The 18023-nt window shown below is 41.2% G+C and overlaps 1 protein-coding gene across 1 annotated transcript in view; it reads left to right on the top strand.

The window, feature by feature from the left end:
* The first annotated feature begins 559 nt into the window (after nucleotides 1–559).
* Nucleotides 560–18023, top strand: part of Wdr75 (WD repeat domain 75) — a 30592-nt gene continuing 13128 nt past the window's right edge. The window contains exons 1-9 of the mRNA XM_005373322.2: nucleotides 560–2025; nucleotides 3980–4109; nucleotides 5718–5783; nucleotides 6490–6580; nucleotides 9073–9197; nucleotides 10854–10924; nucleotides 12336–12455; nucleotides 12911–12999; nucleotides 17119–17277. Of these exons, the coding sequence (XP_005373379.1) occupies nucleotides 1940–2025; nucleotides 3980–4109; nucleotides 5718–5783; nucleotides 6490–6580; nucleotides 9073–9197; nucleotides 10854–10924; nucleotides 12336–12455; nucleotides 12911–12999; nucleotides 17119–17277 (937 nt within the window). The 5' untranslated portion in view covers nucleotides 560–1939. The remainder of the gene's footprint in view (nucleotides 2026–3979; nucleotides 4110–5717; nucleotides 5784–6489; nucleotides 6581–9072; nucleotides 9198–10853; nucleotides 10925–12335; nucleotides 12456–12910; nucleotides 13000–17118; nucleotides 17278–18023) is intronic.

Genomic DNA, 18023 nt, shown 5'->3' with positions numbered 1-18023 from the left:
GTCATAAGGGGAAGAAAACGTAATTTGATAACAAAGTCTTCTTGAGTAGTCATGCTGTATGAATCAGCACATAACACTAAGGAACAGAAATATCAAGTGAGCTGTGACAAAAGCTGAGCTGAACAAAAATCTACTGTTTTATTTAAAATGTAATCAGTAATATTGAATGGGTCTCAGAATGATATAGGAAGCAAAATGCCAACTCTAATTTTCTTCCAAAAGTAACAGATATATTCCTTTCAAAGATCTAAGACATTTAACTGCAATAGCAATAAAGCATTATCAGAGGCAGAAATATAGTTGTACAGTAATAATTTCTTGTTTGTTACATTTTATGCATCAACATACAAACTTATACCATAGTGCTAGCAACCTAAAAAAGTAAATAAAATAAAGCTTCTGTTCCTTTGCCTGAAACAACATTCACAAAACTTCAAAACAATACAGTGGCCAAAAAGTTTACTTTATAGAGAAATATAGGTCGAAAATACATAATAAATGCTACTGATATAGTCTATCTATACATTTCATCACATAATCTATTAAATATAAAACATGTAAGTCCAAATTTTGACTGGAATTCTCTTTGTTTCTCGGCTCAGGAACAGAAAGCATACATCAGATTTCAAAGCCCCCAAGAAAGATTGTCTCTAGAAATGACGCCTCATGCTCCTCCATGGCAAAGTACAGACATCTCAGTCGAAGGTTTGGGGAAGATCTCTGCAGCTTGAAATAAACCAGAACAATAGTGTCTCCCTGACTAGCTCTGACTCCCAAAATAATGCCTTGAGCGTTTCCCGTAAGTTGAATTCCCAGCAAAACGCAAATTTTTCCCTTTTTTGGCAATAGTGATACCTGTAGACATGTTTTGGCCTTTTGTGGATTTATTTTCCCACGACTGACAAACTTATGCCTGCTTGTGACCTCCTAATTGTGTGGTAAATTCCAACATGTCGATTGAAAAGCGCAAGGCTTCCATCTGTTCGGGTTAAAGGTAAGCGGCGGTGGCTCCTTCTCCTTAGGCGTGGCCCACAGCCAGAGCAAATGTAAATATCAACGGAAAAATGACTGAATAGCGACAGGCATCCGCTAACACAGAGGGGCCACGAAAATGATGCGCGTAACTTTTATAAAAAGGACTGGCAAACGGAGGGATCGACATCTTCGGAGATCGGAGCTTCCTAACTCAGACTCTGTCGACTAACTGGGGAAACTGAAACCAAGGCAACGCGGGAGAAAGAAGTCCTAGCCAACCAGAGAAACGACCTGGGGATTGTCGGGGTTGGGTGCACAAGGTCAACACGGCCAGAGCAGCTGCGCGGGGAAGGATGCATCAGACCCCAGAGTAGGAGCCAAAATTCCAAAGAAAACGGCAAGGCCCTTGGGCCTGTGGAGATTCTATGGGAATGTACATGATGCTTCCACAAACGGAAAAAAAGCGACAGCTAAAAGAGGAGCGGAAAGCAGCGCAAGAAGTGAACTTCTACCTTTCCACCCAAGAGTCCAACTGGTAAACTAAAAGAGTGGACGCCGGACGCTTGCGTCATCTCCCGGGGCCGGAATCGCGATTACCAGAAAGGAAAAGCCTCTGGAGGTATTATCTTTGAGCTCAAGTGATACATCGTGAGCCAACTTTCGCTTCTGGCAGAAGCTATGCAGTCAGATGGACAAGGCCGAAAAGAAGTCTCTCTGCACTAAATACTGTAATTGTGTAGCGGTATCCAATATAAACTGTCTCCAGATCTGTTTTGCTTTAACCTTACGTCTTAATTTGACGTTGCCCAAACAAAAGATGGCGGCGAAGGCGCTGGGTCGTACCATAGAGTCTCAAGCCTAGAAGAGCCTGTGGGCGGGGAAACGCGCCCTGAGACTCACCTCCTCCCCAATACCGGAAGCTGGGGGCGTGGCCCGCGGTGGTAGCTCGTGCGTCCGCGCGAAGATGGAGGAGGAGGAGAGCATCCGCGTGGTTCACTGCGGCGGCAGCGAGTTGAACTTCAGGAGAGCAGTGTTTTCCGCAGACTCTAAGTATGAGGGCTGCGCGCGTGGTCGGCGGGGCTGAGGGACGGGGGTTCCCGGAGGGCCGGGGGAAGAGCTGTCAGGCGCGCCGGGATCTGGCTCTGCGGAGGAGGCGCGCGTGCCGGAGACCCCGGCGGCCGTGGGGAGCGCGGGCCCGCGGGCCTGGGGCGCTCAGGATGGGCACGGGCTACCGCGGCTTCGCGGCTAGAGCCTGGGGCGCTGGGAAGCGCTCCCCGCGTCGGCGTGTACGCCGCGGATTCGGCTGCGTCCCGCGTCCCGGGTACACAGGCGCTCTCGAAAAGGCGGAGTGGCAGCCTGTGTGCGAGCTTCGCAGGAAAACATGTCCCGTTCCGGGGAGGTGGAGACGGCTCGGCCTGGGGTCTTCCCAGAGCAGGTCGGTGTACTAGAAAGCAAGCTGTTCTGAGGTCCACACCTGATTCTTACGTAGTGGGACCTGCCCAAGCTCCGTGCTCTCTCCCTTAGTTGCTTCGTCTGTAAAAGGGGGATAGTGTTTAATATCTCCCCGTCACGGGTTCTTGGAAGAATTAAATGCCTAGTAGATACCGTCTGCACAGCAGTGCATTGAATGACCCACTGTCAGCTGTCTTTGCTGCACTGCGTCATACAGAAGTGACATTGTAAGAATAGGTTTTCAAATCACTGAAGGATAGAGTGATACTTGTTAAAAATCTCTTTTTAAAAGAATAGAGATGGTACCTCACGGTGTGTAAGAAATCCTGCATAGGAGTGTGTGGCAGATAATTGTTGACTATGCCTGATGGAACGGGCTTTCGCACGCGCGCATGCACCCTTAGTTTTTACAAGGTTCTGTTGACCTTCATCAAAGGAAGAAACTGAACCTTAAAGAAGTTGTCAGACTTGTGCCTTTTCATCCCCATATCTGCCTACCCGATGTCCTCCAGTGTCCTAGTCTCTGTCTTCTTAGTTACTGTACTGAGGTTTCCTCCACTGCGGTTGCTGAACCCCACAGTTCATTTTTCAGTATTTATCAGCTGTGTGTATAACAAGCTGAGATGCCGAAAACAAAGATAGGTCCAGTATGGATGCTACCTCAAGGAGCTTCATTTGATGCAGAAAAGGAAACTCTGGGGCAGCTGTTTAATACTGCGGGAGCTTGTAAGGAGGAGGGATAGCTTCGGACTGAGGAGGCTGGAGAAAATTGCTGAAGAAGACACACCTAGGCAAAGCCTGATTGGTGGGTTGCAGTGTAATGGGGATTTTCTCACAGGAGATGAAAAGCACAGAATGCCTAGGCAGTAGGAGAAAAGTGTCAGATATAATAGGCATAGGGCAGTTTTTATTTGGAAGCTACTGAAAAATGTGTGTGTGTGTACTTTGTCCTTCAGTAATTTCTGTTATAAAAAGTCAAGTATTATTTCAGTTTAATTACCTTTCATAATTTAGTAGCCTCTGCTATATGAGAGAGGTCCTCAAATCTAGAAAGAAAAACAAACCAGCATTTCAGCAACAAGGAAAAAAAACTAATGTAAAGATTTTGTACTTTGTTCTACTACAGAGAGCTGGACTTCACCAATCAGAACAGACCCTATGATTTAACATTTGTAAGCTGGTGTCCCCAGTGAGCAGTGGAAAGTTTGGGCACATGGGAACGCACTGCTGGTAGGGGAACCATTGAGAGTAATAGTTAATAGTAAATTAGTAACACAGTTTCCACCCACTTAGTGAGCAGGCACTTGATTAGGCTGTTTGTGCAGGGTGATTCTGTAGACCGTGTCTGAGCAGCCAGAGATGTGATGTTGGCCTCATGCTATCTTCTGAGTTAGTGAGTGAATCAGTCATAGATGTCCCAAGTTTGAATGTACAGTTCTTAAACTATTTTGAAAGAAATCTCTGTTGGGTGCTATTGTTTTTGTAATGGACCATAAAAAGATTATACCATCTACAGAGTGTGTGAAACTTTTTTTTCTTTCTTTTTCCCCAGGTATATCTTCTGTGTCTCTGGGGACTTTGTGAAAGTTTATAGCACAACTACAGAAGAGTGTGTGCACATTCTTCAGGGACACACAGACCTGGTGACCGGAATCCAGCTCAACCCTAGCAACCATCTGCAGGTACCAAACAGTTTCTGGTTGAACATCTTAACGTTGGCCTGGTTAACGAAAGAAAAAAACTGAATCAGATTTAGGAAACTTTGCAGTTTAGGCTGAGGGCAAGGTCTGTTGGTTTTCTTATTCAAGGCGTTTTTCAGCTGTTCAGTTTTGAAAGTAGAGTTCCACAGGTCGTAGGATTTTCCACTAGGCATTTGTTCCCAAGAATGCTTCATAAGTATTACTGGAAAAGGATGTTCTTGGCTGTATGAATTTCTGAAGTTGATGCTCAGTTAAAATTATTTCTCAATTGCAGGTCTTCTCAGATCCCCTTAAAGCATTGACAGTGTGACTATCTAAATGTTTATCTGTTTCTAAATCTTATCTCAACAATATTTTGCTCCACAGTTTTTAACAAGTTCCCTTCTGGATTAGCCATATACCAGCTTGTAAGTTATTGTTGATTTAAAAATAGATTTACTTCGACATTCAGTAGCCTTTATCACAAAAGAAGTAGGGCGTAAAGTAACACTGATTTCTTTCCAAAATTAAATGAGATGCTTTTAAAACTCTAAGTAACTTTTTTGGAAGGCCCAGATAGTCTTTTTATCCTGTGCTATTTGACAAAAATTTATTCGTACATGTGTCACTTGCACGTTTTAATAGCAAAAACCTTCTCTGATTATAATTGGAATTTGCAAAATGTGCGTGATTTACGTTTTATCCCCAGACGCCATATACACATTACGTGAAGGTTCTCTGTTTCAGATGATTGAAAGTTAGAAAAATTAGAGAAAGGCAGTTTAATCAGGTTTGGTTGACCTTTAAGAAGTCACAGTATTTGTGTATGAACCATTATTTTGACGGTGAATAGGTTTAGCTTGTTTAGTAATCTAGGTTTATGATTCTTAACTATAGTGACTAATACACATTTTCTATTTACTGTAATTCTTTTACTTGAGTAGATAATTTCTTTTATTCCAACATTTTACTGTGAACTCACGTGTGTTCACAGAAATCTTAAAAGTGCCACTTTGATTTAAAAAAAAAACCTTAAAATTCTTCATAAGCCATATAAGCACCAATTAAAAAAATGTAATGTAAACTTAGTAAAACTGAGTCCACTGCAGCGCAGATAAACCCACAGTGTCACATAGGCTTTCTGGCGCTAACGTGGACCCGTACACCATCGTCCTGAACAGGTGGGTGCCAATCACCAGTGAGATAAGTATAGGAGCTGAGTGTCCTGGAACTTTATAGTGTTTTGACATTACCATAGCACCCAAGTGCATGATAATTTCTATTGTATTTTATGAATGTATTGTCCATGATGGGTTGGATTTTTTTTTTTTTTTTTTTTTTTTAAATAGAACGTTGTCCAGTGATTTGAGAAAGCTCATGTAAGATTAAAGTGGTACAGCTAATAAAAAGGAACCAGGTTCTGGGGGAGAAACAGAAGCAAATTCCTGAATACCTCTCATAATTCAGTACTTTATGAGTCCTTCTTGACAGAGGTTGCCTTTTTACCCTCGGTTTCAGTCAGAACTTGAAATGAATGGATCAGCAGTTACTCATTTTATATCTTAATGGATTCTGTTTTTGATCAGTTTTGTATTGTTTTTACCCTTTCAGCTGTATTCTTGTTCCTTCGATGGCACAATTAAATTGTGGGACTATCTAGATGGCATTTTGATAAAGGTATGTGGCTTAATCTCAAGTTTTCCTTGTGTGAAAATGTATAACAACATACTGACAGATTGTTGTCTTCTCTAAGATACAGTCTTTGGTGAGACTTCTTGAAAACTGATGAAATCCACACACCATTTAAAAAATTATATATTTGACTACATAAAAATGTTAAATAGCCAGTAAACCTCAGAGATGATTAACCTCATTAATAACTTGAACAGTGTAAAAAAACAAATGACGTAGCACTTTTCTCTGTCAGTTTAGCCAGATTGCACATTGGGAAAAGACCTAAAGAGAAATAAAGTGTATTAAAATAGACATTTTTGTACCTAATCAGTGAGGATATAACAGTGTAAATAAATACCTTTCTTTCCCGTAATGTCCCTATTATAATTTCTCGTTTAAATAATTGTGCATGTAGTCTTTCAAACATTATTTATGGTAGAAAAAAATTAAGTATAACCTTGATACCACTTAAAATTACGATATATTCCATTCATTAGAATACTGTGAAAGTCAGGTAGAGTTATATGTACCAGACTGTAAAGATTATTCAACAAATAAGTGTTGATTGTCCTCTGTAGACCAGATACTCTTCTAATGTTAAGAACATAGCATCAAGCAAAGCAGTTAAAAAGTCCCTGCCCTGTGGAACTAACGTTCTACTGGGTGGAAGCAGACAGTAATAAACAACATGGTCCTTTTTATCTTTCAGACTTTCCTTGTTGGACCTAAACTTTATGCCCTCTTTACTCTCACCCGTGCTGAGGATTCTGTCTTTGTTATAACAAACAAAGAAGAACCAGGTATGGTATACTGCATTTATTTTGTTTTTAAAGGGTGTGGAATAGCTCTTTATAGTTTACAGTTTCTCATAACTTAACATTTTGGTTTTAATCTGAAGCTAACAGTTTTTGAGGTTGGCTTTTCCATTGCTTTTATTATTTGTTCAGAGAGGCTACTAGTTCCGAAATATACAGTGAGAGAGTGATTATATACACTTACAATAATACACTTCAAAGCTCAGGTTTTAAAGCTGCATTGCAAAGAGTTAGAGTTTTTCTTTCTACTGAATTTAAAGTGTGTCATGCTTAAGCGTCACCATCCTTTTACCTGTTATTATATGCCAGTTTGTTAATACTAAAGCATTATAGGAAACGGTATAGAAAATAGGGTTATATTAAGAACCAGCAGTGTGACTGAATTACTTTATTTTTACTATCATTAGAATACTATTCCATTGAAACGGCCGTGTATCAGCATTTCAGGAATTCCTAGAATATTGTCAGTGGTTATAAATACTTACCTTAAATCAAAGAATTTGATAGGACAGAATGTTGACGTGAAAGATACAGCCAAAGAAAATTTCTAAACCCAGAGCTCAAGAATGCCACTGCGCCCAGTGGTGCCCTCTGTAAAATCCAGCTATGTTCATAATGAAAGTACAGAGCGGCTTTCAAATGGATACCGGGCAGTCAGCTCACCTCCTTGGTAGTTCCTTAGCTGAGCGAACCCTACAATAGTTTTACTTATTTTGGAGATTTTGCTAAAATATTTATAAATTATAAATATATATGAATTATATGTATATAAGTTTTTATATATGTATATACATATAAAGTAACCTGTGAATTTTCAATTGTAAAACTAAATCTATTTTTTTTACTTAAAAGTTACTGAATGACAAATCTGGTAATGCGTGATACTGTATCTATCAAGAATGTGGTAGAAAAGAAAAACAATAAGTTTCGGTTTCTTATGGGGCTCCTAAGCCACCTCTAAAGGACATGCACAAAATGTCCTGAAAATAGCAATATCCTTGAAATGAGTGATCTTCCCAGATGGGGATTTTTCAAACACATCATTCTTTTCCATACCTGAGTTGTTTTGTACATAATAAACGGTGGGTTTTAAATACTCGTCCACATGGTTACTGCAAACTCAGATTTGCGGTGTCGCACCAGGTCTGGGATATCATTCAGGAGTCTCATTGTAGTACCTTCCCAGCTGATTCTCATCAGCAGGGTTTGCTAACCACCTCTGTATCACCTCGTGCCTCTGTGGAGAGGTGGTCGCCAACACGATGACAGAACTTGTCGTCCAGAGCTGTGAGACCAGTGATTCCTAACCCTGGCGGGTGGGAGAAGCACCATGGGAGCCTTAATAAGATTCTCTGCGTGGGCCCTGATTGTTCACTTGAAAACTCCCAGCTGGGCCCACTGTGCAAGCGAGAGAGCTGCCGATCCAGAGTAAAGGCCTTGGTCATGATCTAACCTGGATGCACAGCAGACCTAGTTTCCTCCCAGTACCTCGCACCCTGGGGCACCCAGCATGTGCGAGTCTGGCTGTTGTGGTACAGAAACACGCATGGGGCTTGAGAATCCCTCGAGCCAGCTGCCCGCGTACAGCACCACCATCCGACTTATTCCGCAGCTGCAGAGCCTGTGGCAGAAAACTGTATCTGAGAAATGCTGCTGTGGTTTAAAAACAAATTAATCTTTTGTTTACGTGTTGTATTTTATGGCTTCATTTGTGGACTGTAGAATACAATCCTTCAGCAGCTAATGTGCCAGGTAACATTTTTAGTGCAAGAAACAAAACAGACCCTAAGTCCCAGCAATAAGCTGCCCAGATCCCTCAGCAAACAATAAGAGAAAAGGTGTAGGAACAGTAGGCAGGGCAGGGGAATGGGCAGTGTGGGAGAGGCACTTGCTAATTGCGTGGCCAGCGGAGGCCCCTGGAGGAGAGGAGTCAGGAGTAGTGAGAGCATGCGTGCCATGTTCACGGACTAGCAGGAAGGTTCTGCTAGGTTGTGCCAGGGGAGGGTAGCTTATTTGTCGCCTTGTAGGTTAGTTGAAAGACTTACTTGTACTCTCAAGATAAAAAAAAATGTCTTAGGGAGAAATTGTGTTAAAGGACTGTACGGAGAAGAGCGTGTCAGTGTCACAGGAGACAGCTGCCCTGTGAACGTTGCGCCACGCCCACACAGTCCCGCAGACTCTGAGGTGGCTCACTGCTTCGGCTGCTCGCGTCCCCTCAGATTCGTAGTTTGTGTCCACGTTAAAGCTCAGCTCATTTCTGTTTCTACAGGGCTTATTCCCAGGTATGTGAGTTGTAGAATTAGACTTCCTTTTAAAACTTGCATATTCAGAGTCCAGCGTTAAGGTATGTTTTATGCAGTAGCCTACAGTTACAATTTTGAAATTCTAGAATACTGAATTTTAAAGTTCCGTATGGTAAGCGTCCATGTCTACTTTCTTTAGAGGAGCTTTACACTAATATGGCTTCCTTTGGCCAGATGTGTTTCAGCTGGTTTCAGTGAAACTGCCAAAATCCCCAAGCCAGGAAGTAGAAGCTAAGGAACTGTCTTCTGTTTTGGATTATATCAACCAGTCACCCAAGTGCACTGCCTTTGGACGTGAGGTAAATTTGCTTTGTTTGTTTCCTATTTTATACACAAGATCTCTTTCCCGCAGTCTCTCCTCAGACCACTTTATGGTATAATGATTTTATATCGCCCTATTTATTGAATTAGTATAGCTTGCTATCAAGTAAGAGGCCTTGGGTTCTCATTGCTTTAGTATGTATGTATGGTAGAAGTTTTTGTAGGGCCACCTTTATTTTCTGTGTTCTGTCTTACTGACCTTGTAAACCCTCCAGTTTTCCAGAAAATAACAATTTTTGATGATTGTACTGCATTTCTTTGCCTGGCCCCTATAAAAGCTGCTCAAATTGTTTCATTTTAGACTGTAAACCTCTAGAAAATAGAACCTCTATCCAAAATTAATGTACCCATTATAAAAATTCAGATATTACAGGAAACTACAGCGAGGAAACAAAATCTGCAATCTCACTAAAAAGATGCCTTTCTAGACTTTAATACATATAAACTAACTTTTCGCAAAAGGAATGAGGATCAAAAATCTTTTTACCTTTTTCTTCCATTTAGCATTATGATATGAATGTATAGTAAAATGATTGCCAGAGATGTTGTGTGTCCATACCATGATTTATATAAAAAATCTGCTGTCAATTACTTTTTTTTTTCTTTTTTGGTACTGGGAATCAAACTCAGGACCTTATACTTGCCAGGCAAGCACTTGTGCTGCTGAGCTGTATCCCCAGCCATTAACCACTTTATTATTTAAAACTAAATATCACTAGAAGAGCCTAAAATCATTGTAGTGGCATGTTTCTTTAGCCTTGAGTTTTGTAGCATTATTTTGTCATTCTTCTGGAAAGCTTTCAGGGTAAACTTTTTAACATGGTTACACTCTTCACTCTTCAATATCATGAGTCATTGAATTAAACCACAGCAAGATACCATTTCACAGCCACTGGAAGTGCTAATGATGGGGTGAAGTTAAGTAGCTTTATCCCACCATGCCATGCCTAGGTAGAAAAAAAAGCATGACCACAAGTGATGTGCCCCCAACACAGATGACCCGAATAGTCACCAACCAGCAAATAAATAATTGTGATGTGTGTTTGTGCAGTGCATATGGGTGGTACTCAGCATACAAAATGTTGACAATGCATGCAGAATAGATGAACCTTTAAAAGACAGTGCTGAGCCGGGGATAGAGCTCAGCGACACAGCGCCTGCCTGGCAAGCTCAAGGTTGTGAGTTCAATTCCCGGTACAAAACAAAAAAAACAAAAAAATATGATGCTGAGAGAGAATGCAAACATAGACAGGCAGAGAGCTGGTCTAAGGTGAAAGAGATGAATGAGTGCTGGCGGGATGGGGACATGGAGAGCAGCTGACAAAGCACAAAGCCACATCCCCAAGGTGCAGGAAGAAATGTTCTAGCCCCCATGTTGACCGTGCTAGAGGGTCTGTGGCCATACACAGAGGCCAAGCATTGCATTTTGTTGTTGGTAAATTACGCCTTTCATGGAAAAGAAATGTAAATCATACTTAAAGCTAGAGAGTCTTATTGTAGGATTGAGGGTTTGAGTTCACCTTGTTTTAAAAGTAAGATTATCCTTTCCATAAGCAAAGTATATTGTATTATTTTACATTAATATAGTCTCAAAAAGCACTGACAGTTTTGTTACCCACTCTTTGAAACACCAGGGAGAGTATGTTGCTGCGGTACGGGACTTTTACTTGTCGGTTTATTTTTTCAAAAAGAAAACAACTTCGAGGTAAGAATTCCTTTCTGTTAACTTTGCTTTATTTACTCAAGAGGTTATTTCAGTTTTACTTTGTCCTCATTACCCTGTGGTCCGAAGATGTTTTCAGCTTCATTACTTGACTCTGAGGCCAGAAGGTGTCGCAGTGTAGTGTTTAACCCAGATGGGGCTGCGGAGTGTTAGTTAAAACGAAGGCAGGGAGCGTCAGCCCAAAGCCCGTACCCCTCAATTCTAGTCTGTGTACTTGGTGTCAAAGTGAGGTGTAGATCGAAAAGACTTTGCCCGATGCTCCTTATTCCCATTGTATGGATGTAGGAGTGAGTATAAGCTTTGGGATAGCTGGGTTTAAAATGGATCAGATTTGGCCCATTTGAACCCCTGTGTACTTCAAATTAATAAATACTTAAAGTGGAGATAATGTCCACCTAATGGAGTTGTAAAGATGAGTAAGATAATGTGCTTAGAGAGACTGGTGCTAAGCATTAAGTAGTGACACCCTCTCCTTTTCCCATTTGCCCTGCTGTGGTTAACATTTGTTTTCTGTGCAATATAAGGATCCTGACTTCTTCAGAGCCAAAGGATTGACAGAGACTCAGCCTAAGAGTAGGTGTCTTGGTTATATTTCTTTCATTGCTGAGACACAATACCCAACGCCCAGAATTAAGGAAGGAAAGGTTTATTTAGCTCACAGGTTGTGGAGGTTTCAGTCCATACTTGGCTGGCTCCAAGGCAGAGTGGCACATGGCAGAGGGCAACAGCTCATGGCAGCAGAAAACAGCAAAAGCAATAAGAGCAAGAAATGGGGGAGCAGCAGAGAGCAGGCTCTTTCCCTCCCTTACATTATATGCAGGTTACCTGCCCTAGGGCCAGTGTAGCACTCACATCCATAGTCCCAGCACTGGACCATGAAGCAATCATGTACTCTAGAAGCCCGTCCCATGACTGCGTAAGGCTTTGCGGGGACATCCAGACACAAACCATAGCAGTAGGAAATAGTGTAGATATCATAGCAAGTAGATTTATCTGTTTGAATTTATTCCTGTAGCCATACTAGCTAGTTGTCTTAGATGTAGTTTATGAGACTTATCCTCATACAGAAACTTAGGTTCAGTAAGAAATTTGAACAAGTGGTACCCACACCAAAAAAAAAAAACGTGAGGAGAACTGTCTTCATTGCTTACATAGATTGGCTTCCATAGCAAGTTGGTGTGGTGGGGTATTAGTCACATCAAGTTTATATTGTGTACTAATACATGTTTGCAAAACAGAATGCTTGATTCTTGGTCAAAAACTGTTAAAATTCTACCTTTATTGATTTCTGAGAATTCTCCAATCTTGATTGTTAAGGCTTGGCACTCCCTTTTACTTACGTCCGTACTTCCCAAGAAACTTTAATAATGTAGGGAAATCTTTTTCCTCCTAGGTATACTTTATCATCAGCAAGAAATAAGAAACATGCCAAGAACAATTTCACATGTGTAGCCTGCCACCCAAAGGAAGACTGCATTGCATCTGGTCACATGGATGGCAAAATTCGTCTCTGGTCAGTGAAGCCCAAAGCCCGGGGTCCCTCAGACACTGTTTTATGCTCATCCTGCAGGACAGGCCAGTTCTGAGTGAAGAACAGAGGTCCGTACTAGACATAGAACCCAGAGCTGGAAATAGGGAGTGGGCTTTGCTGACACCTTGTGTCTTTCACTCCTGTGTTCTTCGTTTTGTACTATTTAGGGTTCCCAGCCTTAGGCTTCTAGGGAGAATGAAAAAGTCCATGCTGCCTGCAATCCTTTCACTGAAGAGAACTTTTCTGTCAGCCTTTGTCCCAAAGAAAGATGATGACACTGACTACTAGGGTGCCACAGGTGACATACTGTGTGGAGCAGTGACTGAGATTAGAAATGAAAGTGCATTTTTTTTGCACATGACCAGAAAGCTTGATATTGCAATTTATTACCTTTGTCATGCTTTTACTGAAATGAAGAATTGTGTTTTGTCCAATAGGAGGAATTTTGATGATGACAAGAAGTACACTTACACGTGTTTACACTGGCACCATGACATGGTCATGGATTTGGCTTTCTCTGTGACAGGTAAGTGCAGGTTTAATAGTTAAAATTAAATTTGAAAGTATACAGATCACATATTGTAAGTCACTGCATTTCTAGTTTGGGAGATTTAAAGTTGCATGGGCCAAATGAATTGCAAACACTTGTTTGTGGCCCTGAGGCTTTGCCCTTTGCTTAGCACAGTACTGTATATGGCAGGTTTTTCCCAAGCCCTTAGTTCCAGAGTAGACATTTGTGCTAAAGTCTTAGCATAATAAACTTACGTAAGCTGTGCCCTCATCTGTCTAAATGTGTGTCGTCATGGCGGTCCGTACTGTAGCTGTACTCTGTCAGGTGCACATAACTGTGAGTGTTTATATCCATTATCTTAGACCCTAAGAAGTGTCATTAGTCCTCTTTCTACAGATGAAAGAAATGAGGCTTAGGGGCTGGGGATTTAGCTCAGCGGCAAAAGCGCCTGCCTGGCAAGCGCAAGGTCGTGAGTTCGGTTCCCGGTACGGGAGAAAAACCAAAAAAAAAAAAAAAAAAGAAATGAGGCTTGGAGTTGACAATTGCCTAGCTTAAAGTAACATGGCTAATAAATAGAGTTTGGACCTGGGCCTGGAATAAAAGCTTGTTTTTAACTGACAGGTTACCTCATTTAATACTTGCTATTTTAAATTAATTCAGACCTGTGTTCTGTATAAGTTGCGTAAGAGTGTGGCTACAGTGAGTAAAAATACCTCCTTGAAATTTGCGTATGACAGAAATGTGAAAAACTCCATCGTGTCTTTGATTACTTTGAGCACCACACGGCCACCCATGTGATGGAAGTTACAGCCATATATTGGACATTCTCCCAAACTCTGAGAAGACACAGCAGTGATTGTCCTTCCCAGAGCCTGACAGGACAATTCTTAGATGGTACCAGCTGCTCTTACTGGACCCTGAAAGTTTACTTGGGGTTAACTCACAGGAGCCCTGGGAAGTAGAAGGCATCTTTGTCTCCTTCTAGAGTGGAGGCTGATGGATGCAGGAGAAACCCAACCTAACACCGTAGTGAAGCAGAGGTGCTGCTGTGACACACGGGGTCTGAGACTAGAAAGAGATTAAAGAGGAATTAACCCTGCAGACGAAAACTGCAGACTTCTCACTTACCTGTCTTCCTGTATGCCCACGTCCCCAGAATGCTGAGGAGTGTCGGCGTCTGGCATGTGTGCCGGTGTGCGCGTGCGTGCGTGTCAGGTGTACCAGCAGGGTCTGTCTCCCCTCCTAACTGTAGCTTGTTTTCTTCTGCCCATCCTCTTCAGTTCCTTTCTCAACCATGGCCTCTGCACAAATCAGGGCAAGGGCCAACTGTAAGCTTAGTAATGTATGATAGGAACTTTTTGACCAGAACCCTAAGGTGACAACTTGTCTGTGAAAGCCGCTGACATTTAAGTAATGAAAGACAGTCCTTTAAATGGCTTACTTTCTGGCCTGGTAATGGCTTTTTCACATTTTTCATTGAAGCTGAGATTTAGGGATGGACAAACCTAATCAGTGTTATCCTCTTTGATAAACTGAGTTCTGTCCCTTGGGTTTATACTCAGTAGGGGGACTACTGAGTCACATAGCAGTTCTCTTTTTAACTTTCTGATGAAGTTGCATACCTTTTCCATAGCTGCATTAAGAGCTTCCTAACAGTCAGCAAGGGTGTATGTGTTCCCTTTTCTCCACAACCTCACCAGCATTTGTTTTCTTTTTGCTTTGATAATTATCATTCTGATTTTAAAGTAAAAGCTTTCAGTTTTTGTGCATTTAGTATGATGTTGGCTGTTGGTTAGTCATAGATGGCTTTGATTGGGTTGAGGTAAAGACCATCTGTTCCTATTTTCTGTAGAGTTTTTATCATAAATGCATGTTGGACTTTGCCGAAAGCTTTTTCTGCATCTATTGAGATGATCATATGGTTTTTGTCCTTGGCTCTATTGATATGGTGTGTAACATTAATTGATTTGCGAATATGGAACTATCCCTGCATTCCTAGAATGAATCCTACTTGGTCGTGGTGTATGATTTTCTTGATGATTTCCTGCATTCTATTTGCTAGTATATTATTGAGTATCTTTGCGTCTATGTTCATTAGTGAGTTTGGTCTGTAGTTCTCTTTCTTGGTTCGGTTTTTCTCTGGTTTTGGTATCAGTATGATGCTTGCCTCCAGAAATGAGTTAGGGAGAATTGCTTCCTTTTCAGTTTCATTGAAGAGTTTGAGGAGTGTTGGTTTTCAATCTTCTCTTGTAAAATTCTGCTCTGAATCCATCGGGGCTTGGGCTTTTCTTTGTCGGTAAGTTTTTAATCACATTTTCAATCTCGTTAATTGATATTGAGTTGTGCAGCAGTTTTATATCTTCTTAACTCAACCTTGGTAATTTGTACATATCTAGGAATCTGTCCATTTCTTCTGAGTTTTCTATCCTATGAGAATAAAGATTTTCAAAGTAGGTATTAATGATCTTCTGAATTTCTATAGAATCTATAGTAATTTCATCCTTTTCATTCCTTAATGCATGAATTTGAGTACTTTCTTTTCTTGATAAGGTTGGCTAGGGGTTTATCAATTTCATTTATTCTTTCTTTTTTTTTTTTTGGTTTTTCTCCGGTACCGGGAACCAAACTCACGACCTTGTGCTTGCCAGGCAGGCGCTTTTGCCGCTGAGCTAAATCCCCAGCCCCTCATTTATTCTTTCAAAGAACCAACTCTTTGATTCATTTAATTTTTGTAGGGTTTTCTTTGTCTCAATTGCATTAATTTCTGCCTGGGTCTTTATAATCTCCTCCCTTCTTTGGCTTTGGGCTTGACTTGTTCTTCTTTTTCTAAAAGTTTGAGGTGCAGCGTTAGGCTATTTTATTTGTTCTCTTTCTGTTTTCCATATGTGTGAGTTCAAGTGAGGTACTTTAGATTTGCATTTATGATACTGAGCATTTTTCCATGTATTTGTTGGCCATTCTTCTGAAAAATAGCTATTCAGGTCAAGTCTGTTGCCATTTTTCAGTCATACTTGTGGTTTTACTATTGAGTTGTTCGAGTTCCTTATATATTCTAGATGCTAACTCTTTACCAGGTATCTATGAAATATCAAAAATATAAATGTTTATGCTTTTTTAAAAAATATATTATGGTAAGAAACACAATGCCATTAATCCCCTTCAAAATCCTCCCCTTCCTGTTAAACACACTTATGCCTTTGTTCTTGCATCTTTCCAAGGGAGCTCGGGAAGTACTATTTCATGGGTGTCTTTAGTTGCACTGTCATTGCTGCCTTATTGTCCTCCATTGATTGAAAACATTTACAGCAGTTTCTGTCAAATAAAAGAATTAATGTGTGTCCCCACCCACCTTATGCACTGCATCTGACACCATGTGACTTCTGGCTTTTCCCCAGAGTCAAAATGGTCAGGAAAGGTGCATGATGTGTGTTCAATGGGAGGGGGATTTTGATGGGGATGAATGGCAGTGTGTCTTCTGCTGTAATAAATTGTTTTTATTTAAATATTCACTGTACTTTATGATCACACGTCATAGTTTGCAAATATTTTCTCTACAAGTTGTTGCTTTGTTCTGTGGACTATTTTCTCTATCATACAGTAGGGCAACTACCTAATAATGATGTACTACATATTTTAAAACAGCTAGAAGATTTTGATTGTTTCACCACAAAGAAAAGCACTTGAGATGATATATAGGCTAAATACTTTGATTTGATCATTACACAATGTATGCATTTATGGAAATATCACGTTGACCTTATAAATTTGTATGATTACTGTGTCAATTTAAAGTAACTTAAGGCCAGGCATGGTGGCACACGCCTATCATGAAAACCTGTCTCAAAAAGACTAAAAAAATAGGCCAGGCAATGGTGGCTCACGCCTGTAGTCCCAACACTCAAGAGGCTGAGGCAGGAGAATTGCTGCATGTTCAAGACCAGCCTGGGCTACATAGTGAGTTCAAGGCCAGCCTGAACTGCATAGCAAAATCCTGTCTCAAAAAATAACAGAAAAATTACTGGAAATAATAATAAATAAGACTTCCATTTTTAAAAATATATAAGGACATGGTGTATTTCTAAAGAGTTTAAAAGTGTGAATTGTATTTTTCTCTTCCTTTGGCGGGGTGTGAAGGCGCCAGCCTGCTGAGCGGAGGGCGGGAGTGTGTGCTCGTGGAGTGGCGCGATGCAGCTGAGAAGAACAAGGAGTTTCTCCCGCGGCTGGGAGCCGCCATCGAGTACATCTCTGTCGCCCCCGCCGGAGACTTGTTCTGTACTTCTCACGCGGATAACAGTAAGTCCGTTTCCTCTGCAGAAATGCACTGTGGCTGATGCCGTGCATCGCCTGCTTCTGCGGGAATGGAAAGGAGACCGAGCTTATTTAAAGTAGCGTGAGGTTTGTGAGCACATTCTCTTGCTGTTTCTCCTCTTTTCTCCATATCTCTACCCCAAGATACCAGCTGAAGCCAACGTTTTCAGAATTGCTTTTATGAAAATGAAGGGCTCTTGTGTTCGGCGGTCGCTGTGCCATTTATGTTTTCAAAATCGTTTAAAACAGGAGGGTGGGGAAATGCAGGCGGGGTTTTAAAGTGGGCGTGGGTGTTTTCACGAATAAAGGCATTCACAGAAGGATGCTGTGAGCTTCTCTTTTGATCCAGCTGTTCAAGTCTGTGTGAGTCTGATAGATTCTGATAGAAACAGAGGCGCCCTTGCAGCCCCTAAAAGTTTGCTCGTCCTGTTCCTGGCAGCCTGAGCCAGGCCTCTGAGATCCTGTGGCTCGCTGCTTCCTCTCCCTCCAGCACAGAACCGTTGTGGCCTGGTGACTTCAAATTTAAACTGTCTTTTAGAAATGCTGTTGATGTACAAGTAACAGTGATGTGTGAATCATCTCCATAGACCACAGTGTATAGACCTTAAAAGATTCTAACAGAAAAGCTCTGTCTCCACCCTTTATTTCTCAGCTAAATCACAAGATGTAAGTTCTGATTTCCAGAAACACTGCCAGATTCATTGAACTTATTGGGCTCTTTTCTTTTGGCC

The sequence above is a fragment of the Chinchilla lanigera genome, unplaced genomic scaffold (assembly GCF_000276665.1).
Source record: "Chinchilla lanigera isolate Chin_1 unplaced genomic scaffold, ChiLan1.0 scaffold00002, whole genome shotgun sequence".
NCBI classification, from domain to species: domain Eukaryota; kingdom Metazoa; phylum Chordata; class Mammalia; order Rodentia; family Chinchillidae; genus Chinchilla; species Chinchilla lanigera.
Note: the sequence above shows the minus strand (reverse complement) of the source record. Positions and strands in the feature narration are given on the sequence as shown.